At 53.0% G+C, this 25202-nt stretch overlaps 2 protein-coding genes across 9 annotated transcripts; one reads left to right on the top strand and one right to left on the bottom strand.

The window, feature by feature from the left end:
* On the bottom strand, positions 1-11091 carry Tspan31 (tetraspanin 31). Of its 6 annotated transcripts, XM_087192226.1 has the most exons (7): positions 10963-11091; positions 5115-5204; positions 1940-2098; positions 1604-1684; positions 1164-1292; positions 766-879; positions 1-669 (listed from the first exon to the last, which is right to left on the bottom strand). In XM_087192226.1, exons 4-7 carry the CDS (start codon positions 1679-1681, stop codon positions 595-597), a joined length of 396 nt encoding a protein of 131 aa, XP_087048352.1. In that variant the 5' UTR covers positions 1682-1684; positions 1940-2098; positions 5115-5204; positions 10963-11091; the 3' UTR covers positions 1-594. The 6 variants fall into 6 exon arrangements, with proteins under 6 accessions (XP_087048352.1, XP_004861230.1, XP_021097072.1 ...); XM_004861173.2 differs by lacking the exons at positions 5115-5204; positions 10963-11091 and adding an exon at positions 2613-2813; XM_021241413.2 differs by lacking the exons at positions 1940-2098; positions 5115-5204; positions 10963-11091 and adding exons at positions 2123-2271; positions 2613-2778.
* Agap2 (ArfGAP with GTPase domain, ankyrin repeat and PH domain 2) lies at positions 6605-23703 on the top strand. Of its 3 annotated transcripts, XM_004861177.4 has the most exons (19): positions 10182-12079; positions 13619-13677; positions 14394-14481; positions 14663-14748; positions 14897-15044; positions 16360-16494; positions 16798-16907; positions 17429-17587; positions 17725-17811; positions 17895-17999; positions 18411-18573; positions 18758-18877; positions 19725-19853; positions 20640-20699; positions 20937-21085; positions 21200-21290; positions 21428-21650; positions 21753-22008; positions 22132-23703. In XM_004861177.4, the coding sequence occupies exons 1-19, from the start codon at positions 10918-10920 to the stop codon at positions 22372-22374; spliced, it is 3573 nt and encodes a 1190-aa protein (XP_004861234.1). In that variant the 5' UTR covers positions 10182-10917; the 3' UTR covers positions 22375-23703. The 3 variants fall into 3 exon arrangements, with proteins under 3 accessions (XP_087048323.1, XP_004861234.1, XP_021097052.1); XM_087192197.1 differs by lacking the exons at positions 10182-12079; positions 20640-20699 and adding an exon at positions 6605-6920; XM_021241393.2 differs by lacking the exon at positions 20640-20699.
* The last annotated feature ends 1499 nt before the right edge of the window (positions 23704-25202 follow it).

Below are 25202 nucleotides of genomic sequence, written 5' to 3'. Positions count from 1 at the left end.
TGGTCTTTTTTCTTTTTTTTAATGTTTCTCTGGCCTTGCAGTTGGGAGATTGGACAAACTACTTAAAAGGAGGAACTTCTCTGCAGAACCTTAAAGACTCTCTAAGTTACACAGGGCCTAGACAGTCAGTGGAGCCCCTTCACTGGTGAAGATTAGAAAGAAACTTAAGATGCTTATTTGATTATGGAGATAAAATGGGTTTTTTATATTCACTGAACTTCCTCAAACTGGGTCCCACATATTGTAAGAGTTCTTGGTAGTTTTCTGGGCTATATTCCTGATTGATCCTTGGAGCCAGGCCAGGTGTGTTGAAGTGGTCCAGCATGTAGAAGGGAAATAGCTATGAATGATTCAAGCCCCTATCCACGAACTCTCAGGAGCTGTCCATATCCACCTGGGAGAGAGGGATGAAATTTTTCTTTCTATTCCCCACAATCTTACTCCCATCAGAATATCTCAAGGCCTAACCCGTCAGTTTTAGGGCATGTGGCAAAGGGCCTTTCCTTTTTCTCAGAAAAGGATATAGACTCCAGGTTTTCCTGAAGGGAGAAATAAAAAGTTGAGAGAGCAGGAAAGTTGAAAGGATCCAAAGTCTCATAGAAAGGCACTTGGGTTAGCTCGAGGATCCTTTTGATTCCGAAATCTCATTGCTAGCCAAACACCAAGGATCTGTAGGGACAAAGGGAAAGAGACAGTGTAAATCAATTTTGAATCTGGGAGGGAGGGTTGACAAAGGGTGTACATGTGGGATCTGGAAAATGTTACCTCTGTAAAGCTAAAGAAGAGTCCGACACCCCCAAGGATTTTCAGGGCTTCATCTGAATGCTTAAGAAATATTTCTCCACACATCTGGCACGTGGAGCTTCTGTTCTTGCAGAGCTGAGAATGAAAAGTGTATAAAGAATGCAAAATTGTTAGCTTCTCCTGTGCAGATAATTACAGTGAATTATCCTTAGAAGTTATTTACTAGTATCTGACCAGTATTCTACAGACTGAAATCTCACTTGGTCAGATCCCCATTATCATCCCTGCTCCCACCAACAGTTATCAGCACAAGAGCTGCTAGAGAAGCAGTGTCATTCAAACTAAATGCCAATTTTGGCATTGTCTTTCACTAGTTTTCTACCTTCCTCTCTGCTGTGCTCTCCCACCTCCCAACTCACTGCATTGCAGGAAGCATCATCTTGGTACTGGGTCGTGAGGTTGAACAAGCCACAACAATCAAAACTTCTTTCCAGTTCATGCCGGGTATTGTTGCCCATGACCCACCAAGAAGCATTGATGAGATCTGTCTAGACACAAGGCAGAGGGAAGTTAACCTCCCTACATCTTGATCTCAGTTCAAGTGCCTGTTTCCTTTACAGCATAGAATTAACATCTCTCAGAAACATGGTATGTTGCAATTATAGACAATGATAAGTCCTGTCTCAGGTTCTTCCTCTAAATCATCTTCATGAAGAATTAGCCATACATCCCAGAGGAAGCAAATGGCTCAAGGCTGGAGTGGACCTAGGGATGATTTGGGGTAGTTAGGACCAGACTAAGAGGGAACTGGCCAGGAGGGGTGGGGGGACAACCAGTATTTAAAAAGGCATCCCCTTACCTGTTTGCTGCGGTTAATAGCCAGGCATGAACAAGAGATTCCAAACTGGAAGATGAAGACCAGACCAAGGATGATCATGTACTGAGCAGGAGAGTTACGGAAAAAAACACCTAGGTTCCTTTATGCTCCATTTAAAATAGTCAACGGGTCTCATATTCATAGCAGTTACACAACCATGTCAAGTTGGGAAAAAATCATTAGCTGTTTGTGGGCTGTGGTGTAGGGCAGGGGGCAATGAGACATGTCCCCAAAGTCCTTTAAGTCCTCTACCCTTTTCATCCTAGTAACTCAGCCCTCTCGAGAGGCCCAGTGCCCTATCACTTCAGGTCAGGATACAAAAAATAGCAGGACTTGGTGATGGTTGACAGCACCCACCAGTCCAGCCACTGCGATGAGGAGAAGGAAGACTCCTACAGCAATGACTCCTCCAATGATGGACACCACACCCAGGCCCTTGCCCCAAGCAGCCACTCCAATGAGCAACAAGCCCACCAGCTACAGGAAACAGAAACAGGATACATCTCAAAGAAGTCTAGCATGCAGCACCGTCAGAGGCTAATACAAAGGAACTTGGGGAAAAGGGGTAACCGATCTGGGTGTAAATGAGGGGGGGTGCGATCAGAACTAGGAATATCCTTGATCAGTCTTCTCAAAGGAAGTCGGACAGGCTGGAATGGGAGGGGGAGCAGGGTCAACAGTCTCCAAACATACAATCGGAACCCTTAGCGTAGTCCTTCGCTTCTATATTGGGAAAAAACTGGTTCATAGAAGTGAGGAATGAGATTTACGCCCCCAGACTTCAGTTCATGTCCCCTAACCCCAGACAAGCCCCCTCATCACCGGAAGTCTCCCCTTTTCCACGGAAGCCGCCAGGAATCCCCTCTTTGCCGGAAGTTCCTAGGAATCTTGCCGGAACCCCCAGTACACCCTTCTCCCTCCCGGAGGTCCCCTGGAGATTCTCCCCATTCTCCATTCCACTCTGAAGCTTCCCCCACCTCCAAAACCTCACCATATAGACCACGTTGAGAGCGCACAGCGCATTCTTGGAGCAGGCAAAGCCACCACAAACCATCTCCCAGCTCTGGGGACCCAACTGGTCCCAAGGACTTGGGGGGAGGGTATTGGGGACCGTCTCCTAAAACCTCGACAGCTTCTGTCTCTTTAAATCAAGGCTGGCCAAACCAATTCTAGGAGTCCGCACCGACCCACCCCTGCTTCTGGATTGGCGAAACTCACAGCTAATCCAGGACGTCAATGGCTTGAATGGCAGTCAATCTGCATTACGTTACGAGCCCGCCTCTCGGCCCTCCCTTACTTTCATCATTGGATGAAATTTTAACTTGGGGGTAGGGTTTCTAGACGTTCTCAGACCGCGCAGAGCCTAAATTTTAGAGTCCCGGATTGAAAAATCGAGCTTTCTACGGTTGGAGTTGAGAGCTAATCCTAGGGAGGAGGCAGTGGAGAAATTCAAGTGGATTAGCCCAACGTGGTGGCGTAATCCCAGCACTTGGGAGGCTGAGGCCAGAGGGTCGAAAGTTCAAGTCCTACCTGGGCAATTTAGCGACCCTCCCCCGCCCAGTCTCAAAGAGTAAAAAAGGCTGGGGATGGAGCTCTCTCTATGAAGGCCCTGGATTGGGCCAGGGATTTAGCTCAGTGGTTCTGCCGCCTGCCTCGCAAGCGGAAGGACCCGAGTTCGATCCCTGGTACCAAAAAAAAAAAAAAAAAAAAAAAAGGGCCTCAACAGCTGGACAAAAAGGGCTCCACCCCTAGAAGGAGGGCTCTTCCCCGCCTATTCCCCTTGTCCTGCGGTGACCGCATGATGACGATGACGCCATCGCTTGGTTGTTATTGTGTCACACTCGGGAATACCCAAAGGAACCCAATTTTGAGCTCTTTAGCCCGACCACAGAGGCTCTGGGTTGGGCATAGCAACACCCAAAAATCCTCACGTTTGTGTGTCCACCAGTACACATGTTCTGTTCCAGTATGCCAGAAATTCAGTGTGGAATACAGCGGCCTTCAACCGGCAGTCTTTGTGACAAAGCCACAGGTGCGTGCGCGCGCGCGCGCCCACACACACACACACACACACACACACACACACACACACACACACACGTGCTCAGCATCTTCAGAGCATTTGTCTGACCTCTAGCTTGCAAAAACTGACCCAAAGGGTCAGAGATATAAACATAAAAAGAAAGAGGAGTCTCTATATTTTCACTCCAGAGGTGGGCATGGTGGTTGGTCAATACTGTAACTGTTTACTGTTGCGTAAGTGCTTTGACAGTCTGCTTTTTTCATGAGAGGGAAAAGGTTTAAACCCTCTCTCTCCTAGGAGAAAGAAGCAGTTTTAGTGGGAACAAAAAAGAAAAACCCTTCACCAACCTCAGAATGATTCAGTTGTGTGTACTTAGATTCTATGGTTGCCTAAGCAGTATAGTCTTACTGCTGGAATCAGACTGCATGGGTTCTAGTTTTGCCTCCTACTAGCTGCAGATACTTAAACTCTCCGTGCCTATTTCATCTGTAAAATCGGGATACATAGTACACTTAACTCTAGCAATACACCTCTAACAACTTCTGGGTTGTTATGATGGGTTATTATGAGGAATAAATGAATTAGCATATGTAGGATGCTTAGAACAGTACTTGGCTCACAGAAATACTCAATGTTAGGTACTACTGTTCAGGCCATCTTACAAATTCCAGTGGATAATCTCAGCCTCATCTCCTTGTCTCCCAACTACATAAATATTCACGTATTTATAATCTCCTGCCTTTCATAAATTACTATCAAGATAGGCAGGAGAAGAGAGCTTTGGCAGAGCTAGAGAGGTTTAAGCCTTGAAACAAAATAATTAAGTCAAGCTACAAGTACTCCCTCCTGATTCTACTCCACAATATCCATTTTCTTCTACCTCATCTACTTTTTTTGCTCTCAGTTTCTAAATTAAGGGCAAGACAGTGGTATTAGGGAGAAGGGGAGCTGGCTGGCAAGCATCTTGGATGTGTGTTTACTGAAAAAGGTATTAAAATTGTGATTGGGCTACACAGTGAGTTCAAGGCCAGCCTGAACTACATAGTGAGACCCTGTCTGAAAAAATAAAAATGTAAAAACTATCAGAAGACCTAGATCCATGTCTTTGTTTCACCAGTTATTGACCTCTCTGTGCCTCAGTTTCTTTTCCTTCATAATGAGGATAAACAATCCTACCCCTTGGACCAGTCACAAAAGTAATATACATGGAAATACATTGTAAATGAGTAAATGTTATATATGTGCTAATTATTATAAAAGCAATGAACATAGAGCATGGTAGTTTATCTGGTTACAGGTTACTTTCCTCCTGTATAACTCATTCTCCTCATAACTAATTGGGCCTTTTAAAGAGGAGGCAGTTGCATCCATTTTATTTCATATTGGGAAAGCATAGGCAGCAACAGGAGAAAAAACTAAATGAAATTTTAGAGAATGAACTAGTACAGCTACCTTTAACAGAGAACATACCTGCAATTAATGAGCTTCTTCACACGCCAGCCCACATGCTGCCCTCAACTTCTTTCCTCTGCTCCATGTTCGTAAATTCCTTGTTGCTGTCTGAAGAGACCAAAAGTGATAAGGAAGTTCCTGATGATGTAGATATGGAAGAAGAAAAGGAAAGTGATGATTCAGATGAAGAAAACAACTTTACAGAACACATCCAGACTACAAATAATGCAGATTTGGAAGAAGACATTATATATCAGTTGTCAAAATCAGAAGAAAAAGAACTGAGGAAATTCAGGAAAGTAGACTAAAGTTGGATTCCCGTGTTTTAGGCCTTGGAGACAGGGTGAGGCTGGGGAGTCTTGCACTTTGTGTTTCTTTTTGATACCAGGGATCGAACTTGGGACCTTGTGCTTGCAAGGCAGATGCCAGAACCACTGAGCTAAATCCTCGGCCCTGCACTTTGTGTTTTTGATTGTTTTGTTTTGTTTTGTTTTTTTTTTGGTACCGGGGATCGAACTTGGGTCCTTGCACTTGGGCAGCAGGCAGTGAAACCACTGAGCTAAATCTCCGGCCCGTGTTTTTGATTGTTGATACCCCCAAAATATTTTTTAATGTTATTTCTGTTCTTGAAATATTAAATGTTATAATTGATAATGTAAAATAGGAATAAAAGGTCCAAAGGGGTAGAGGTAGTGGGAGGCACAGGGGAAGGGAAAGAAGGGAAAGGAAAAAATGATGAGAAATGGAAAAAATGGAAATAAAGTCTTTGTAAATAGGGAAGGGTGGAGGGCGTGAAGGGAGGGCTAGGAATGGGGAAAAAATAAGGACCAAGATGCATTATATAAAGGTACAATCCCCAATGAGAAATGTAATTGTGTTGTATACCTACAATGTACCAATAAAAGAATTTAATACAAAAAAAAATATTAAATGTTAAATAAGAACCAAGATACTCATGTAAAGGTACAAGATCCCAATGATGAATGTAACTGTATTTTATATCTAAAATGTACCAATAAACTTAATGGGAAAAAAAATATATTAAATGCTGACAAAAAAACTAGTCATAAAAACAAAAAAGAGGTGGTTGCAGTGGATAGCTAAAGAAGGGTGATAATGCAAGATGTAAGTATGCAGGGCTCAGTGGCATGTGTAGAGTGGTGAGTACAGCTGTACACAATTCAGGGCTGTGAGGTAACAGATCAAGTGTGTGTGGATTCCTGTGTGTTTGAAAGAATGGAAATTTACAGATCTCTCAAGAGTTTGGGATTGTATGTGAGACCTGGCTGGACACATTCTCCCAGAACCAACACCCATCTTAATTAGCCACCTCCTATAGGAGGCCCTGGGACCTTGTGAAGGTCTGTCTCTTCCTCCACCTGGCTAGGGAATCATAGCAGGGCCTGGCAGACAGGGTGGACGGGCCAACGCTAGAGGGGGTGTGAGGTGCAGTAGGTAGTTCTGTCCCAGGCTGTGGGTTTGAAACTCACCAGTCAGGAAGTGAGTCTGACAGACGGAAGGGGGAAGGGCGGGCTGCGGTGGAGAGTTCTGGAGCATAGAGTTCTGGGGCACAGCAGAAGGGCCTTCTGGGGTTTGGGGTCTCTCGGGCCATGGGCTTCAAGGGCAGAAGTTGCTGTTAGTCTGGCAAGACAGGTCTGGGCAACATGCATGCCCAGAGGCAGTTGGCTGTGGCGACAGTGAAAGCAGAAATAAGACGACATGAGGTGGCCAAGCAGGCTCTAAGCCGCCTCAGGAAGCTGGCAGAACAAGTGAGTGACCCTGATCTCCGGGACAGCATCCAGGCCTCACTGGAGAGCATTCAAGGTAAGAGAATGATCAGCCCCCAACTTGGGTGTATTGGGGACCCGCAGGGGTATAGATGGGCTAGCTATGTCATATGTCATTTCTTAGATACTTCCCTAGTCCCTAAGATGGAGCTGGGACTCTGAGGAATAATACATTTGGGGAGGGTAGAAAAAGACATGAGGTATTATTTTTTTCCCCCAACTCTGATCCTTCTCCCAAGAAAACAAAATACAGGTCACTGTTTAGCTGACCTTCTTGGCAACGGAGAAATGGGTGAGCATGGGGAAGACCAGTTGTGACAGACCCATCGTAGACAGGGTCCCTGCCTAGGGAGTCCAGAACAGGAAGCAGTCTGGGGCAGGAGGTTCTGGGACTGGATAATGTGTTCATTCCCAGGCCCCACTAAGGATCAGTGACCTCTTGTTCTGCAGAAAGAAACACACACACACACACACACACACACACACACACGTACCCGGGTGTGCGTGCACATGCCAGAGAGAGAGAGAGAGGGAGAAACAGAGACAGAGAGAGAGACACCATGCAGAGAATCTCAGGCTCCCAGGCACACACAAACATTTAAACATCATGCTCTGCATAACCAAAGTACAGAGAGGTCCCCAGGACTCTCCTTGGTCCTCTCTCCTCCCCATGTTCCTGTTCCTGTCTCCCCCACACACACCTTCCGCTCTACCTCCTTAGTGCCATTAGAGCAAGTGATGACAACACAGGGAGGAAGTGCTGCCATGGCAACACCATCCGCCACATCCTCCTGCCCACCCTAGTCTTCAGTCCTGTTCTGGGGCCCTGGCAAGAATAGTTTCTCTGCATCCAGAAGGCCTACCACTAAGGAACTGGTGGAACTGGATGTCATTTCTAGCTTGCTCTCATTTCATTCAGCTCTGAGGTACCAAAGAACTCGCAAAAGCAGGCCTCTGCACTTGCGGAGAGTGTCTGGTAGAAGCACATCCTCCATCAGATCCTGATCTCTTTCAACCACTTCAGCTGTCTCAATTCCTAGCTGCTTATGGGGGTGGGAGGATAGGGGATGGCTAGGAGAGGATTCTTTCTATCCAGGAGACCTCTTGCAGGCCACCCTGATGGGAGAGGCCTCCAAAGCCTAACTTTCGTGGAAGGAATCATTGGTTTGGGTTCCTAGTAGAACAGTATAATCCCTTCCCCATGCCTCCCTCTTCTCATTGCTCTTCCAAGCATAGTGTCAGCTCCTGTCCCATATTCTTTGATTGGACCTACATCTGCCATCTTCCCTGATAGCCTTAGTAGTTGGAAAGGCAGGCCTAGGGTGAGTGGGCAAGGAGCCTCCTAGGGAAAAACTCTAATCTCCAACTCTGTTAAAAAGAAAGAGAGAGAAAGATTGATTTAGGTCAGGTAAAGAATCTTCCCTTATAGGTGTGTGATGTATGCCTGTAATTCCAGTACTCAGGAGGCTGTGGCAGGAGGATTACCCTGAGTCTGAGGCCAGCTTGGGCTACATAGTGAGTTGAAGGCCAGCCTGAACTACATAGAGAGACCCTGTCAAAAAAAAGCAAACCTTCCTTTTTTGGGGATAAAAGTAGGGAGATGTGGAAAAGCAGGAAGTGAGGTGGGTAGAGGCTGAAAAGACTCCAATCTTTTTTCTCCTGTTGTGGTGGTGATGGAACCCAGGGGTTCCAGGGCCTTCTGCATGGTAGGCAAGTGCTCTACCACTGAACTACACCCCCAGCCCAAGATCCTACTCTTCAGAAGTGATTTGTTCTACTCATTCTCTAAGATTCAGGATTCTGTTCCTGTCAAGGAAACACAGGCCATCAAAGGAAGGAAGATTAAGGCAAAGCCAACAATTCTTCACTATCTCCTTCAAAAGAGACTAGTGAAAAAAAAATTTAAAAAAAAAAGAGACTAGTGAAGGGTCTCCCGTCCTGAGGATGGTGTCCTCCTTGTTCTGCACAGAGTCAGGGAGAAGCTGCTGACCTCCAAGACAGGACCTGGGAGGGATTGGGTACAGGCCTTTGGGAGAACAAAGGGTACCGCCATCCTGGTTCAGCCCCCCACCATCACCCCCCGCCAGGCCGAGCAAGCCAGGGCTCTTGCCTCTAAGAGCCGCCCACGGCAGCACTTATTATAGTCTTGGCTGCGTCAGGAGGATGGGACGTCAAATCAAGGGACAGTGGAGACTCTCCAAATCCTGGGAAGGGGTCTGCAAAGCTGCAAGAGAACTCCTCCCTCCCAGGCCACCCCTTGAAGGTCTCAGCCTCTCTTTTCTATGTGCCTTCTTAGGCTTCTCAGTGAGGCTGAAGGACAGAGATCCTTGAACTCCAAGGCAACTTAGAGGGGTGGGCAACACAGCAACACAGATCAAACGGTGTCCATTGGCTGTGCTTACCTCCTCTTTAACCTTCTAAAAGCACCACCCCCTAAACCTTGGGAGACTGAGTGGAAGCCTAGAAAAGGCCAGCTGCCACTGCCTCAACTGAGAGATCCTTATTTGGGGTAGCAAAATAGTCTACCAGTGGGGTAACCAAGTGTGAGGGGAGTGCCTTCACTAATCCAACATCGCCTGGCGGGCCCCCACCCACTGTACACGCCGATCTGATCCCTCCTCTGTGCTTATCCCTGCTGCTTCTAAGGCACTCTTGGAGCTCCGGTTGCTATGGAGACTGGATGCATTTTGGTATGGGGAGGGTGTCGATTGGTAGATGTAGTTCTTTTCCCTCCACCTTAAACTGGGACCTTGGACTCACCCGACAGGCTAGGCTCCTGAGCACTCAGATCTCTTCCCTGGGAGGCGCCCCCACCCCATCTCCCGCTAAGTTTCATTTTTGTCCCCTTCCCTGGGGAACACTTTCCAAGTTCACTTTGGGACAGTCGGCTCAAGTCAGAGCCCCCCAAAGCACTAAATGTGGGGGTGTGGATGGGAGAGGGAGCGGGGTGATGAGAAAGTGAACATATCCAGGTACGGCTGGGGAGAGGAGTCCTGGGAAGAGAATTTCAGGGCTCCCTACTTTCCCACTTCAGCTTCCCTAGAACCGGTAGTGACCCCCAGTTTGCTCTGTTTCTGGCGCCTGTCCACCCAGTAGATCGACTTTTAGTTTTATCCCTAAATATCACACCCCACAGTCTCTCCCTAACCTGGCTGCCAAGAGGAAGGGGCTAGGTTGTTGGAGGAGGTGAGTCCGAGTCCCAGAGAATCCAGCCCAGGATTTGGGAGAGAAATCCAGTCCTGGATTTTGTACCGCCCTCGCAGACAGCGGTGCTGGTGTAGGGGGGAGATGGGGGGGCCGGGGGCCGCCTCCTCCTCAATGTGAGGGGAGCGCCCGGACACAGCGCGCATCCGGACCCAGCCGAGCCCGGGCGAGGCCCCGGGACTCTCCGCCAGGATCTCAGGCCCCTCCCCTCCCAGACCCCAGACCCTCGGTTTCCCACTCCCCTCCCCTCCCTCCTTCCTCCCCCGTCACCTCCTGTATCTCCATCCCCAGCATCCTCCCCGCGCCCCTGCGAATCCCCCGCACGGCCAGCCCCGCTAGCTTCCCACCTTCCTCAAGACCCCATCTCCGACCGCATCTGCGGGCCCTGTCCCTTGAGTCCTTGTTCCCCGCCCCTGCCTCTCCCGCATCGGTTCTTCTCCCTCAGCCTCTGGTCCCCCTTTCTGGCCCTTTTCCTCCGTCTCCCCCATTTGCCTCCCACTACTGTCCTCCCCGCCCTCCTCCGCCCATCTCGGCGCCCCCACCCAGGCAGGGGTGCATGGTCCGGCGCGCCTTCCTGGAACAGCACCAAGGTCCCGGGGCTCCAAGGGGGTGGGGGCGCAGGGCGGGGAGCATGGGGAGGGGGCGCCCCATGTGATGGGAGGGGGGCGCAAGCGGAGGCGGCGGAGGCGGCGGCGACAGCGGAGCCGGGCCGGGGGCTCAGCGGGGTCCGGGGACTGGGGGCGGCGAGCAGGGCGGTTCCATGGCCGGGCCCCCCTGAAGCAGTCCGGGGGAGTCCCCTCCCCTCCCCAGCTTGGGGCTCTCCGGGCCTCATGAGCCGGGGCGCGGGCGCGCTTCAGCGCCGGACAACGACCTACCTCATCTCGCTGACCCTGGTCAAGCTCGAGTCGGTCCCTCCGCCGCCACCTTCTCCGTCTGCAGCCGCGGCCGGCGCCCTAGGGGCCAGAGGCACAGAGCCTGGGGATCCGGGCAGTCCCCGCGGCGCGGAGGAGCCGGGCAAGAAGCGGCACGAGCGCCTCTTCCACCGGCAGGATGCGCTGTGGATCAGCACGAGCAGCGCGGGTGCTGGGGGCGCGGAGCCCCCAGCCCTGTCCCCAGCTCCGGCCAGCCCAGCCCGCCCCGTGTCCCCCGCTCCCGGCCGCCGCCTGTCCCTCTGGGCCGCCCCTCCCGGACCCCCGCTCTCAGGGGGGCTGAGCCCGGACCCCAAGCCTGGGGGCGCCCCCACCTCTTCCCGGCGCCCTCTACTAAGCAGCCCAAGCTGGGGGGGCCCGGAGCCCGAAGGCCGGCTAGGCGGCGGTGTCCCCGGCTCATCTTCCCCGCACCCTGGCACTGGCAGCCGGAGGCTCAAGGTGGCGCCTCCTCCGCCGGCTCCCAAGCCTTGCAAGACCGTGACCACGAGTGGAGCCAAAGCCGGCGGGGGCAAGGGCGCGGGCAGCCGCCTGTCGTGGCCCGAAAGCGAGGGCAAGCCCAGGGTCAAGGGGTCAAAGAGCAGCGCCGGAACTGGAGCTTCTGCCGCCACGGCCGCCGCCGCCGCCGGGCCAGGGGGCGCTGCAGCCACGACCTCTGGTGGGGTCGGGGCTGGGGCTGGAGCCCGAGGGAAGCTGTCCCCTCGGAAAGGCAAGAGTAAGACCTTGGACAACAGTGACTTGCACCCAGGACCGCCTGCTGGCTCTCCTCCTCCACTAACCATCCCAGCCACCCCGGGTCCAGCCGCTGCTGTCGCCGCCGCCTCCGCGCAGCCCCCGGGGCCTGCACCACCAATCACTCTGGAGCCTCCAGCTCCGGGTCTCAAACGGGGCCGGGAGGGGGGCCGAGCATCCACTCGTGACCGCAAGATGCTCAAGTTTATCAGCGGTATCTTCACCAAGAGCACAGGGGGGCCGCCTGGCTCCGGGCCCCCTTCCGGACCCTCAGGCCTGTCTTCTGGCAGCGGGTCCAGGGAGCTGCTGGGCGCAGAGCTCCGCGCCTCCCCTAGTGAGTAGGGTCAGGGCCTGGTAGTGGAGATGGGAGGGCGCCTGGAATGCTCAGTTCGGGGTAGGGGGCGACGTTCGGAAAACTAGGAAAGCTTTTCCGTTGGGTGGGCGGGCGAGTCAGGCTCGCTCCACTGCCAAGGACTGAGCCAAAGAGTGCGAGGTTTTGAAGAGGGACGAGCAGCTGCACTGTCCGACGTGCAAGGTGACTTGATTTTGGAGCCTCCGAGCTTTCTGGGAAATGATGCCCTTGGTCAGAGTGATTATAGGAAATTGCTATCAGAGAAATCTAGAGAGACATTGACGGAGAAGCCTCAGTTTCCCCTGCGCACTTGGGGCAGGTGGCGTGACAGTGACCTTGCAGGTAATTGCTCGCCACGGACAGGTCTTCTCCCGGGCTGGGAGCAGGACAGTGGTGTTCTCCTGGCGACGGAGGCAGATTGGGGAGGCCCGCGGGTGTGCGGGGGCTGGAACGTGCTGAATATTTAAATGAGAAGCGAGAGGGGCGGGTAGGAAGCCTTGCAGCCCCGCGGCCCGCCCCCTCCCCACAGCGGAGTCCGCACCCGCCAGGGGTTGACCCCGAGTGAGTCGGGGGCGGAACTGCTGCAAAGACAATTCTTACCCCAGAAGGCTTGGGAGGCGGTTCGGGGAAGGTAGTGTTTTGTATATTTATTTCCCAGGAGTGTCTTTATTACTATTTTTTAACTGGGGGAGACAGGTGGGGGACTTGGCTGGGCTCACACTCCCTGGAGGGGAGGCGGGTTTGGAAGCGGGGGCGGCCCCCGGGGCTTGGCTCTGGAGCGGGTGGGAGCAGATGGTTCCGGATCCCAGAGTTCCCGCGGCAGTTGCGGCGTCCCGGGAACGTCCGGCCAGTGTCAGTGGTGGGGGCTGCACCCGGCCTACAGAAGAAACCTCCTCAACACCCCCCCCCGCCCCGCCCGGGCCCGTGGCTTCTCTGGGCCTGAGGACACAGCCCTGACCCGGAGGAGCTTGTGGGGATGCTGTGGAAGAGTGAAGCTAAGAAAAAATCCCTTGGGCTGTGAAGAGAAGTCAGTGCCACTGTGCCATTAACCTTGAAAAAGGGAGGGAAAGCCTTCACCTCAGTTTCTCTCCAGTGAAATGGGGGTTCAGGAAGACCCACACTTTCTGTCCCAGTACTTCCTCCCACATCTGCCGAGGGAATCTGGAGTCTCGTTCCAGAGAGAAGAACTCACCACTGTTAGAACACTACTCTCTCAGTCTGGGGCAAGGACCCACGTTTGGGGATGTGTTTTAAGGGAGATGCCAACTGAAGTATTTTTGTCTTGCTAGCTCTGTTGCTAAGCAACCACTGAGCGGCAGCGGCAGCTGTGGGGAGAGCGGCTGGGATGGGAGGACTAGGGATCACTCTGAGACCTATCTGTTCCACACACCTCACTGTGAAGGCAGGGTCCTGGGGTTCAGGGAGCTGCAAAGAAAGGAGGACTCTAGGGTCCTCTAGGCTGAGGGTCTGGAGTCCTGCTGCACAGGAGCCACCCCTCTTACTGCCCCTCTCCCATTGCAGAGGCCGTGGTCAATAGCCAGGAATGGACTTTGAGCCGCTCCATTCCTGAACTGCGCCTGGTAGGTAAACCCAGGCCCCTGGCCTGCAGGGAAGACTGACTTCCCCTCACTGCACTCTCCACTCCTTTCACCTGCTGTCTTTTTTTTTTTTTTTTTTTTTGGTACCGGAGATCGAACTCGGGACCTTGCACTTTCAAGGCAGGCAGCAGAACCACTGAGCTAAATGCCCGCCCCTCACCTGCTGTCTTTCTGTGAGGGCAGCGCTAGTTTTCCAGTTCTCCTGAGAGACTGCCTTTATTGCCCTATTGCGAGGCTTGATCCATCTGCACAACTTTTCCTTCTCTAGTCTTTATGCTTTTTTCTCTGCTAGTCTAGGGCTCTCTTTCAGGCTTTTCATTTGTGGCCTCTGGCCTTTGGCCCTTCATGTTCTCTTCCCTAGAATAGAGTAACACTTTCCAACTAGCACATGGGCATGAGTTGCCATACACACACACACACACGCACGCATGCACGCACGTGCGCTCACACACACCCATACACACACAAGCTGGTCCTGAGGTCCTGACTTTCTTTACCTTGTGGTTCATTTCAAGCTCAGGACCATTTTTTACCACGCTTCCACCCAGTTGCTTTCTCCTGACTGCCTGTCATCCAGGCCCTGTAGGATCTGCTTGGGTGAATTAACACTGCCAGTCCCTTCGAGTTCTCTGACTTGGGCAGATCCAAGCATCTTTCCCCTTCTTAATTTTATCTCTGCTCTTCAACCTTGCCTTCAGGGTGTTTTGGGTGACACCAGGAGTGGGAAGTCATCACTCATCCACCGGTTCCTGACTGGCTCCTACCAGGTGCTGGAGAAGTCCGAGAGTGAGTTCTCAGGAGCCACAGTAAGCTAAGGATTGGGGCTGGGGCTCCAGTAAGACCAGTGACTGGGAAGGTATGGAGACTAGGGTGAAGGAGGAAGCCACAATAGTTAGAGTACAGGGAACTTGGAAAAGTTTGGTGACCTGTCACCCCTGACCTGTTCATCCTCAACTGTTCTGGACAGGTGAGCAGTACAAGAAAGAGATGTTGGTGGAGGGGCAGACTCATCTGGTGCTGATCCGAGAGGAAGCTGGGGCCCCTGATGCCAAGGTGAGGGGTGGAGGAAGTGGGGTGGGTAGGCTGGCTGGGGATAGTATTGGACAAGGGAGAGGGCTCTGGCTTCCCAGGTCTCCTTCTGCATAACGTTCAAAGGAATGGACCTGTCTGACCCTCCATTTGCCTTCCCAACCCCCGCAAGTTCTCAGGCTGGGCAGATGCTGTGATCTTCGTCTTCAGCCTGGAGGATGAGAACAGTTTCCAGGCTGTGAGCCATCTTCATGGGCAGCTGAGCTCCCTTCGGGGGGAAGGGCGAGGAGGCTTGGCCCTGGCACTGGTGGGGACACAAGGTAAGGAGAGGTTGAGGAAGCACTGCTTCTACGGGAGCCCTAGCTACCACTAGGGTATTGCCCAACATGGGTGTGAACTTGGTAAGGTGTGGAAATGGCTACTTGGATTTCAGTAGCCCTCTAGAGGGAGCCTGATCTCCAGATAAGGTAGTCATAAAGTCAAACACAGATTTCCCAAGGTCTGAGCAGAGAAAAGAGGACTACTAAGGAGTAGTCATAGTACATAGACCATCATAGTAGCCACCTCCATTTTTCTCCTGAGATGTTACCTACCTTGTGTTCTCACACTGCCATTTCCTGATGGAACTACAAGACATACAGCAAATCTTTAGTAAGGATAGGAGTCTTTCCATTTTCTCCTTCCTACAGCTGGGTCATGCTGATACCTTTTAAAAGAACTTATCTGAAAACAAAGGAAATGCTGGAGGAAACAAGAGTCCAGAAAGCCTTTTAGTTCTCAAAGAAGTGACTTAAAAGCTCTCAGGGGCCAGGGATTTAGCTCAGTAGTTTCACTGCCTGCTGTGCAAGCGCAAGGACCTGAGTTCGAGCCCCAGTACCAAAAAAAGGCTTTGGGCCGGGGATTTAGCTCAGTGGTTCCACCGGCTACCTTGCAAGCCCAAGGTCCCAAGTTCAATCCCCGGTACCAAACAAAACAAAAACAAAAACAAAAAAGCTCTCAGACTCTCTACCAGAGCAGGAAGAGCTTTTCTTTCCAATGCCACTTGTGCCAGGCTAGCAGGACTTTCTGTGTGGATGCCGGTCCTGCAAGTGCTAGCTTCCATCTGTTTCTTGCGTCCTGGTTTCTCACTGGAGAGTGAATGATCTACCTGTCACCCATGGGCATCCAGCCTTTTCCTAGTTCACATGCCTGGTGTCCTCTCACTCAGGGAAGGGGTCAGTTGAGTTGCAGGGCAGAGTGATTATCACTTGTGAATCTTGGCCACTTCAAACCTTGTCGGGAAGCTCCATTCACCTTGGAGTATTCTTTTTTTGGTATCAGGGATCGAACTCGGGACCTTGTGCTTGTGAGGCAGGTGGCAGAACCACTGAGCTAAATCCCCAGCCCACCTTGGAGTATTCTTTGAACATACACATACACGCATACACAGATCTCACCCAGGCTCCTTACACAAAGCTGGGTTTGTCAGCTGGGCCTAGAACTCACAGGCTTATACACTTCATTTCACTTACAGACTGACTAACTCCCACACCCCACCTCCAGTGTGCACAGCCTGAACCTGAGCACAAGGGAAAGGGAATCATGAACAGTGGGGAAAGGGCCTCTCATCCAATCCTGCCCCTTTCCTGTTCTCAGACAGAATCAGTGCTTCCTCCCCTCGGGTAGTGGGCGATGCTCGTGCCAGGGCTCTGTGTGCAGACATGAAACGCTGCAGCTACTATGAGACTTGTGCAACCTATGGGCTCAATGTGGATCGGGTCTTCCAGGAGGGTAAGTGTGGCTATATCAGCATATGTGGGAATCTGGGAGCTATGAGCCTGAAATATTCTAGAGGCCTAGCATCCAGACTTCTGAGGGAGTGAGGACAGATCAGGGAGGCCAGAGAGGGTTTGCTTAATAGTCACACGGTCTTTCTGGGCTCCAGGAGCTGGCGAGCCCACAGGTGGCATGGTGACCAGTGATAAGAAAGCTGGGGGTTATGTTATCTCCTGGGGGGTCTCTCAAAGCCCAGCATGGACAGGCAGTCTTGGGCATCTGCCCTGCTCACGCCTCCTCCTCTCCCCCTCCACTCAGTGGCCCAGAAGGTGGTGACCTTGCGCAAACAGCAACAGCTTCTGGCTGCCTGCAAGTCCCTGCCCAGCTCTCCAAGCCACTCAGCTGCCTCCACCCCTGTAGCTGGGCAGGTGAGTTGATGTTTCAGAGATAGAAGTGGGGGGCTGGGGGTCCAAGTGCAGGTACAGAATACTAAAGGATGTTGGAGGAGCTGGGAACAGGTGGAAATGGCAGATACCTTTTTAGAAAGTGCATTGGGCTGAAAATCAACTAGGTTTGAGGTGCCATTTGCAATGTCCTTGAACAAGTCACCTAACCCTCCAAGGTTATTTGAAAGATTGTATGGCATAAGGGCCAGGGATTTAGCTCAGTGGTTCCACCACCTGCCTCACAAGCACAAGGTCTTAAGTTTGATCCCTGGTACCAAAAAAAAAAAAAAAGAAAGAAAGATTGTATGGCATAATACTTGTAAAGTCAGTCTATGCAAAACTGAAAGCATGCTAAACAATGCTAGTCAGAATTTTCAATATGGATCATAATATCAATGAATAGTGATGAGATCAGGAAATGTCTCCAATTCCCCATAACTGGATGTAAGGATGGCTTGGTGGAGGTGGGGTATCACAACTTTTTGACTCTTCCTTATACCCAGGCTAGTAATGGGGGCCACACTAGCGACTACTCTTCTTCCCTTCCATCCTCCCCCAACGTTGGTCATCGGGAGCTCCGAGCTGAGGTGGCTGCAGTGGCTGGATTGAGCACCCCAGGGTCCCTGCACCGGGCAGCCAAACGCAGGACCAGCCTCTTTGCGGTATTAAACATCCCTACCCTTTTGTCCTCTGTTACCTCCCCATCTTCCCTAGTTCATAGTTCCCTCTATGGGCCCTTCTTCATTTGTCTTCCCTGTTCTTCTCTCTGTCCTTCTACTGATCCCAATAATCATTCTAGAATCGTCGGGGTAGTGACTCTGAGAAGCGAAGCTTGGATAGTCGGGGGGAGACAACAGGGAGTGGGCGAGCCATCCCTATCAAACAGGTAAGTGGTCCAAGGCCCAGGGAAAGCTGGGGTCAGCTAGTCTTAGCTGGGTTTTCTCTCACATGTGTCTTTCCAAATTCTAGAGCTTCCTACTAAAACGAAGTGGCAATTCCTTGAACAAGGAATGGAAGAAGAAATATGTGACCCTCTCCAGTAATGGTTTCCTACTGTACCACCCCAGCATTAATGTGAGTGCCAGAAAGTGGGCCTCACTGGCCAATCTTGGATGCCCTTCCTACTCCACCTTATACCTCTGACAAGCATGAATATCATTTCTGGGAAGCTCTAGTCCTGTTCGCCTAAGTTTAGCAACCATGTTAAGAGCCCACCATTTGCCCATGCTGGGGATGTGAAGGTGATTTCATCTTCCCAGGAACTTAAGTCTAGTGAGAGAGCACCCAGGAAGGGACTGGCTCTGGCCTGCAATTCAGGGCTGCTTTCTGGAGCAGATAATGCTAGGCTAAGTTTGATGGGTCTGTTCCCTAGAAGCTCATCCCAGCCCAGTCAGCACTCAGAGCCCCACCCCATACTATTTACTACTTCCAGCAGCCTCAGAGACCCCAGCCTCCTGTACAGTCTCAACTCCTGTACCCCTCCAGGATTACATCCATAGTACCCATGGCAAGGAGATGGACTTGCTACGAACAACAGTCAAAGTCCCAGGCAAGAGGCCCCCAAGAGCCATTTCTGCCTTTGGCCCTTCAGCCAGCATCAATGGGCTGGTCAAGGACATGAGCACGGTCCAGATGGGTGAAGGCCCTGGTGAGTAAGGCTCACGACAAAGGGGCAAGAGAGGAGCCAGGGCTGGAGAAAAGGGTGGAGAAGGAGGGAAGTGGGGCTGGCACTGGACAAGTGGGAAGGTGGGTGATAAAAAGGGAACGCATAAGGGAGAGGGCCAAGGGACAGAGAGGTTCACTGGGGTTTCGTCTTCTTCCTCTTCTGACAGAAGCCACTATTCCCACACCAAGCCCCAGTCCCAGCCCCAGTTCCTTGCAGCCACCACCAGACCAGACATCGAAGCACCTGCTGAAGCCAGACAGGAATTTGGCTCGAGCCCTCAGCACTGGTCAGTGGGATTACCCTCCATCCACTGTTTTCCAGATACAATGGGATGTTGGGGGCTGGGGATGTGGCTCAGTGGTAGGGCGCTTGCCTAGCTTGTGCAAAGCCCTAGGTTCAATCTGTAGTGCCAAAAAAAGAAAAGGAGAGAGAGAGAGAACTACAAATGGGATGTGGGTGGGAAGTGAAATCAGGGTGGAAGCTTAGAGCTGGAATACATGCAGGAGTGAACACACGGAGTGTCTGCTGGGTGCCCGGCACCAAGCCCAAACATACTGTGTCTATCATGGTAGTTAAGACAAGTGGGCTCTAGAGCCAAGCTGCCTGAGCAGTCCCAGCTTGCTACGTGGGCAAGTTACTTGACCTCTCTTTGCCTCGGTTTTCTCATCGATAAAATGGAGACAGTTTTTACCTCACAGGATTACTTCAAGGTTTAAACAAACCGAGAATATTGTCCAGCATATTGTCAGCCATCAGTGTTTGGAATGTTTGGAAATGTAGCATAGTATAATAGCAAGTAGCATTGTAATATCACAACAACCTTATCAGGTCAAGATTATTATCCCCCATTTTAGGGATGAAGAAACTGAGGCTCAGAAGACTAAGTGACTTGCTCAAGGTCTGAAAGCCAGTAAGTGGGAGAGCCTAGATCTGAGTGCAGGTCTGACTCTAAACCACTCATCTACCCCACCTCCCACCTCCCCAAGGATGATCCAGGGGGACCTCCTGGAGCTGGACAGCTAAGGAGGGACATCCTAAAATGCCAAAGCTAGTTCAGGGGAAGAGACAGGCTATCAAGAAATCAGGAAATCTGTGGAGGGCACTACTGAGGCAGTTGTGTCTCTCTCCCTAAGACTGTACCCCATCTGGAGACCTGAGCCCCCTGAGTCGGGAACCTCCTCCTTCTCCCATGGTGAAGAAGCAGAGGAGAAAAAAATTAACGACACCATCTAAGACTGAAGGTGCAGCTGTGCAGGCTGAAGGTGAGACTCTGGTGGGCAGTTCCACTCCCGACCTGGACCCTCACCTAATGTCAGGTCCCTGGGCTAACTCCTGCAGCAGGAGGAAATGCCTGAGCTGAGTGCTTGGCTATCATTACCGCTGCACACACGTTAGTGGAAAAATGACACCAGTAAAACTGTAGCTTCTGCTCCCTCCTGATGACTCTCTAGTTCCTGTTCCTGCCCTTATCTCCACTTATGACCCCAGTCCTTGCACCCCTGTCCCTGGTGACTCAGTCCACAGACACCCTGACTTTTGGACTTTGGCCGCCCATCTCCTTCTCCCAATAACTCTCAGTGATCGCCAGGTTTCCCAACAATCCTTGAACATAGTAATCTCCATTTCCGTTTCCCAGTGACCTTCCCAGGCTCCAGTGACTCCTCCGGAGCCCCAGGGCCCTCTCATCGCAGCCCCCACCCAGCTCCGGTCCCCTTCCCCCATGTTCACTCAGATCCAGACCCTCTCTCTCCTTGCGGAGACTGGGCTTCTCTCTGGTTGTGATAACCCCATGCCCCTGCTCTCTGCCGGGTGCTCAGACCCGGGTTCCAGATCTGCCTACTCTCATGGCTCTTGGCTTCCGCTCCACTCTGCTCCAGGGCCACTGACTTTAGTTCTGCTTTCTCTCCCCATCTGTCTGTCTTGCTTTGTCTCTGGCACTCTCTGTCACTCTCTCTCTCCATCCCTCCATCTGCCTTTTTCTCCTCCTTTCTTGGTCTCTCTGTTTTGCTCTCCATTCTATCTCTATCTTCTTTGCTTCGGGAAACCAGCCAAGCGCAAAATGTGGAAACTAAAATCCTTTGGTAGTTTAAGAAATATTTATAAAGCAGGTAACAAGTGGGGAGCTGGGAAGGGCGCTCAGCTGGGGTGCAGAGGGGTGGGGGGTGCCCCGCCTCTCCCTGCATGTGCTCGGGCTTCCTGCTCTCCCTCACCCTCTGCTTCCCCTCCCCCTACTGCCCCATTCCCAGGGGCTCGGGATGGACATCAGGGAGGAAGGGTTTGGGGAAGGTGGCCGGTGCTTGAACTTTGTGCCTCATGACCCAACCCCATCCCATCCCCCCACCCAGAGGAAAACTTTGAGTTCCTGATCGTATCCAGCACTGGTCAGACATGGCACTTTGAGGCAGCCAGCTTCGAGGAGCGGGATGCCTGGGTCCAGGCCATCGAGAGTCAGATCCTAGCTAGTCTGCAGTGCTGTGAGAGCAGCAAGGTCAAGGTAATGGTTTGGGGGCGGGGCTGAGTGGGTGGGAAGAGAGCTGCGGTGTCTTAAGAAGAGAAGGAGGGAGCTGTTCTGAGAGCAGCCAGGACTGACTTCAACCCCCCTCTGCAGCTGCGTACAGATAGCCAGAGTGAAGCCGTGGCCATCCAGGCGATCCGGAACGCCAAGGGAAACTCTATCTGCGTGGACTGCGGGGCCCCCAGTAAGTGCAAGAGGGCAGGAAAAGGGCATGGGAGATGGCACCTCTGGCTAGGAAGTGTGGCTTGCTGGAGTCGGTGAATAAGAGGTTGTCTGTCCACACCGCCCAATTGGGAACTGACTTTCGCACTCCGTCCCCAGACCCAACGTGGGCCAGCTTGAACCTGGGCGCACTCATCTGCATCGAGTGTTCTGGCATCCACCGGAATCTGGGCACACACCTGTCCCGCGTTCGCTCACTCGACTTGGACGACTGGCCGAGGGAGCTGACCCTGGTGCTGACGGCCATTGGCAACGACATGGCCAACCGCGTGTGGGAGAGTGACACTCGGGGCCGCCCCAAGCCCACGAAGGACTCTTCCAGGTAGTATGAAGGAACATATCAGGGGACGTGCAGCTCCTAAGAGGGCTTGCGGGTTGGAGGCCGGGTCCCTAGACCCCTTTCAGTTGGTTCCTTGTCTTTCAGGGAGGAGCGGGAATCGTGGATTCGCGCCAAGTACGAGCAGCTGCTATTCCTGGCGCCGCTGGGCACTACGGAGGAGCCCTTGGGTCGCCAGCTGTGGGCCGCCGTGCAGGCCCAGGACGTGGCCGCTGTGCTCCTGCTCCTGGCCCACGCGCGACACGGGCCGCTCGACACCAGCGGGGAAGACCCGCAACTCCGCTCCCCACTCCACCTGGCGGCCGAGCTGGCCCACGTCGTCATCACGCAGCTACTGTTGTGGGTACGCGAGAGGGCGTGGTATTTCCAGAGGGACTCTGGCGGTGGGGTTGGAAGTCTTGCGGAGGTGGCGTGTGCGTGTGGCCTCCTCGGGGACGCGCGGTCACGCAGCCCTCTCGCCTTCTAGTATGGAGCAGATGTGGCGGCCCGCGACGCACAGGGCCGCACGGCGCTGTTCTACGCGCGCCAGGCTGGAAGCCAGCTGTGTGCCGACATCCTCCTCCAGCACGGCTGCCCGGGCGAGGGCGGCAGCGCTGCCACCACACCCAGCGCAGCCACCACGCCCAGCATCACTGCCACGCCCAGCCCACGCCGCCGGAGCAGCGCCGCCAGTGTGGGTCGCGCCGACGCCCCGGTCGCGCTGGTATAGTTGCCCAGCAGCGGGAGAGACACCCCCACCCCGCGCGGGCCGGGCACGACCACATGGGTGGACCGCCGGACAGATGCACTCACTCACTTCTCCGATGCGCACCCCGCCCCACGGGAGCACTTCCTACCCTCACGCGAGCACAGACCCCACGCCTCCCCCGAAGACACAAACTCACCTCCCTCTCCCCAACGAGGCACGGAGATCCCGTTCGAAACGCCCCCTCTCCACTGTTTCCACACTCGGACTGCTCTGGGTCTACCGCCCGGTATTTGCAGAAGGGACGCCCCCGCCTTGGTACGGGCTCCTTGGCTCATGGACTTGCCCGCTCGCGCCCCTAGAGGCGGGAAAAAGACCCAGTCCTGCCTTTGCTCGACTGTCGCACGGCGGGAGCCCAAACCCAGGCTGGCTCCTGGGGCGACGCCACGCCAGAGGGAGGGGTTGGTATGTGGAGGGCTAGCCCTTGTACTTGGGGCCAGTACGGGGACCCCCACCCCTTCCACGCTGATCTCACTGCCCAATGAAGGGGTGAAGGGCAGCAAGGGGCAGGACCCCTGCTGCCCATGGAGGTGGGGGGCAACACTAACCCTTTCCGTGAAAGGGGCGAAGAGTAGTGGAAATCAGGAGGCTCCCCTACACCTACCCATGGATGGAAGCTAAAGGACCAGGGGGAGCCAAGAGCCTGGGTCCCTCCTCTACAATCTCGGGAGAGGGAGGGATGAAGCAAGAGCAGGCTAAAGGGGTTGGGAAGGGCCTTGTAATTTATTGCTTTGTTCCCCAACATGGGGGTGGGGTGGGCAGGGCGTGGGGAGGGTGTTTTGGGATAGGGGAAGCCAAGGGTGGGCAGGGGGTGGGGTGGGGTGGGGGTGCTCTCGGGTTGTGTCTGTGCCTGTGACTGCGTACCTGTGACTGTGCAGCGCCCGTGGTGATCTGGGGTAGGGGGCACCCCTACAATGGGACCCCTCCCCCATTATTTCTTTCTGTCCAGCCCCTCCCTCCCACTGGAGCAGCTCCAGACCCTTCCTGCAACCTCATGCTCCCTCCAGCCCGTGCTGAGAGGGTGTGCAGTGGCTGTGTTTTCCAGGCCCCGTTTCCCAAAAGGGGGTGGTGGGATGGACTTACCTGGCCTAGCTGTGCCTCCCTCAACCAACCCAGCCCTTGGGCTGTCTGTGTCAGTGGTTTCCGGTCTCCCCCCCTCTAAAATATTTTACAAAAGACCAGGTAATTGGGGAGGGAAGTAGGGTAGGGCAGGGGGGATGCCCCCTCATTTCCTCAGAGGCAGGTGGTGTGAATCTTCAACAGCAATTAAAGAGGAAGTGATTTTGTCTAGGAGATGAGCCGCTGGTCTGTTCTTGAAGAGGCAGGTCAGTGAATGGCCTTGGTCGAGGTGGGAATTGGAGGTGCCCATGGGCATGGTGGTGATTCCATCTTGTACAAGAGTCCTGAGTTCATATGATGGACATAGATGGACAGGTGGGAGCATATATGAGGATCCTGGGAGCAGAGAAGTCTACTCCGGTTCTGGGAGTAGGGTGTGGTATTTAAAGGAGTGGAAACACCTGTGGGGCCAGGGTGAGATGAGGTCACTCTGGTTAAGAACAGAAACATCTGATTTTGAAACCTGGCCCTCTACTCCCTAGCTAGAGACCTTGGGCACTTGCCCTCAGTGGCATCTGTTTACTTATAATCCCCACATTATCTGCTTAGAGGGTATCTGGTAGGTGCTCCAGCCCCAGGGAGGGTTGCTCTAAGCCAGTTTACTCCCTTTGAGCACCAGGTACCAGAAAAGAGGTAACTACAGTAGAGTTCCTTCCTTTGGGCCTGGTTGGGTGCTGAGTAGGGTAGGGGTGGACGATCTCCCAGAGAACCTTCTCAGCTGGCTGCAGGTCCCTGATGTTCACAAGCTCTATGCCAGCTCATCTCTTTGTCATCACCCTGATCAGAGTGGCCGAGCTGCCGCACTGCTTGGGAACATAGCCAGTCCCATTTCTTGGGTGCAGCTGAAAGTGTCTGGACTGATAGAGGAGCTGGGCAGGGTGGGGTTGGAGTAGCCAGTGCAGGCTGGGCACAAGCATCAAATGTTGTCATCCACCTTGATGAATCAGCTGGAGGCACCAACAACTTTTCGTAGACTTGGTTCCAACCCTTGGTAACGCCGAGCCCCAAGCCATTAAGCTGCAGGTGTGACAATAAGCTGACAAAAAGTACTGGCTACAGCACCAGGATGAGGTGCAATGCACACAGAGGCTGCTGCTTTGCACAGCCTGGGACTGGGCACCCAGAAGAGCAGCATGACCCAGGGGGAGGTGGATTCAAGTGTGCGGGTGCAGCGACAGATGCAGGTGTGTGATCTGGGCAAAGTGAGAGGAAGAGAGGGAATACTAGGAGGACCTGACTGGAGGACCTGGCTCTTTGTCCTTCAGCTCAGACTCTGGATTCCCTCACTTCATCTCCACCCTCTTTCCTCTTGACAAAAGCTGGCTCTCTTCCTTAGAAGCTCCAAATCTGAGTGTGGGGAGGAAACATGGACACTGTTGTGAATGAAGTCACCTGTGAAGGGAACCAGGCCAGTGGGAAGTTCCTTTAATCCCTAGCCAGCAAACAACAACAAAACAAACAAAATGGTCAAATTCTACTGCCAAGTAATCCACGTGATCCTATTTTAAATAGGCTGCATCTTTGGTCTTGTAGGAGATGGAAGGGGTGACAGAACATTAGGCCCTCCAGGTTACATCAGGACTCTAGAAGGGGAGTCTCTGGGGGTAAAGGAGAGCTACTACCCCTTTATATCCATGCCAGCCCCCCAGCATGCCTTGGGTTTCCTTGCTGAG

Source organism: Heterocephalus glaber, unplaced genomic scaffold, assembly GCF_053883595.1.
Source record: "Heterocephalus glaber isolate CG9 unplaced genomic scaffold, H.glaber_assembly_v1.0 deba00001569, whole genome shotgun sequence".
Classification (NCBI taxonomy): domain Eukaryota; kingdom Metazoa; phylum Chordata; class Mammalia; order Rodentia; family Bathyergidae; genus Heterocephalus; species Heterocephalus glaber.
Note: the sequence above shows the minus strand (reverse complement) of the source record. Positions and strands in the feature narration are given on the sequence as shown.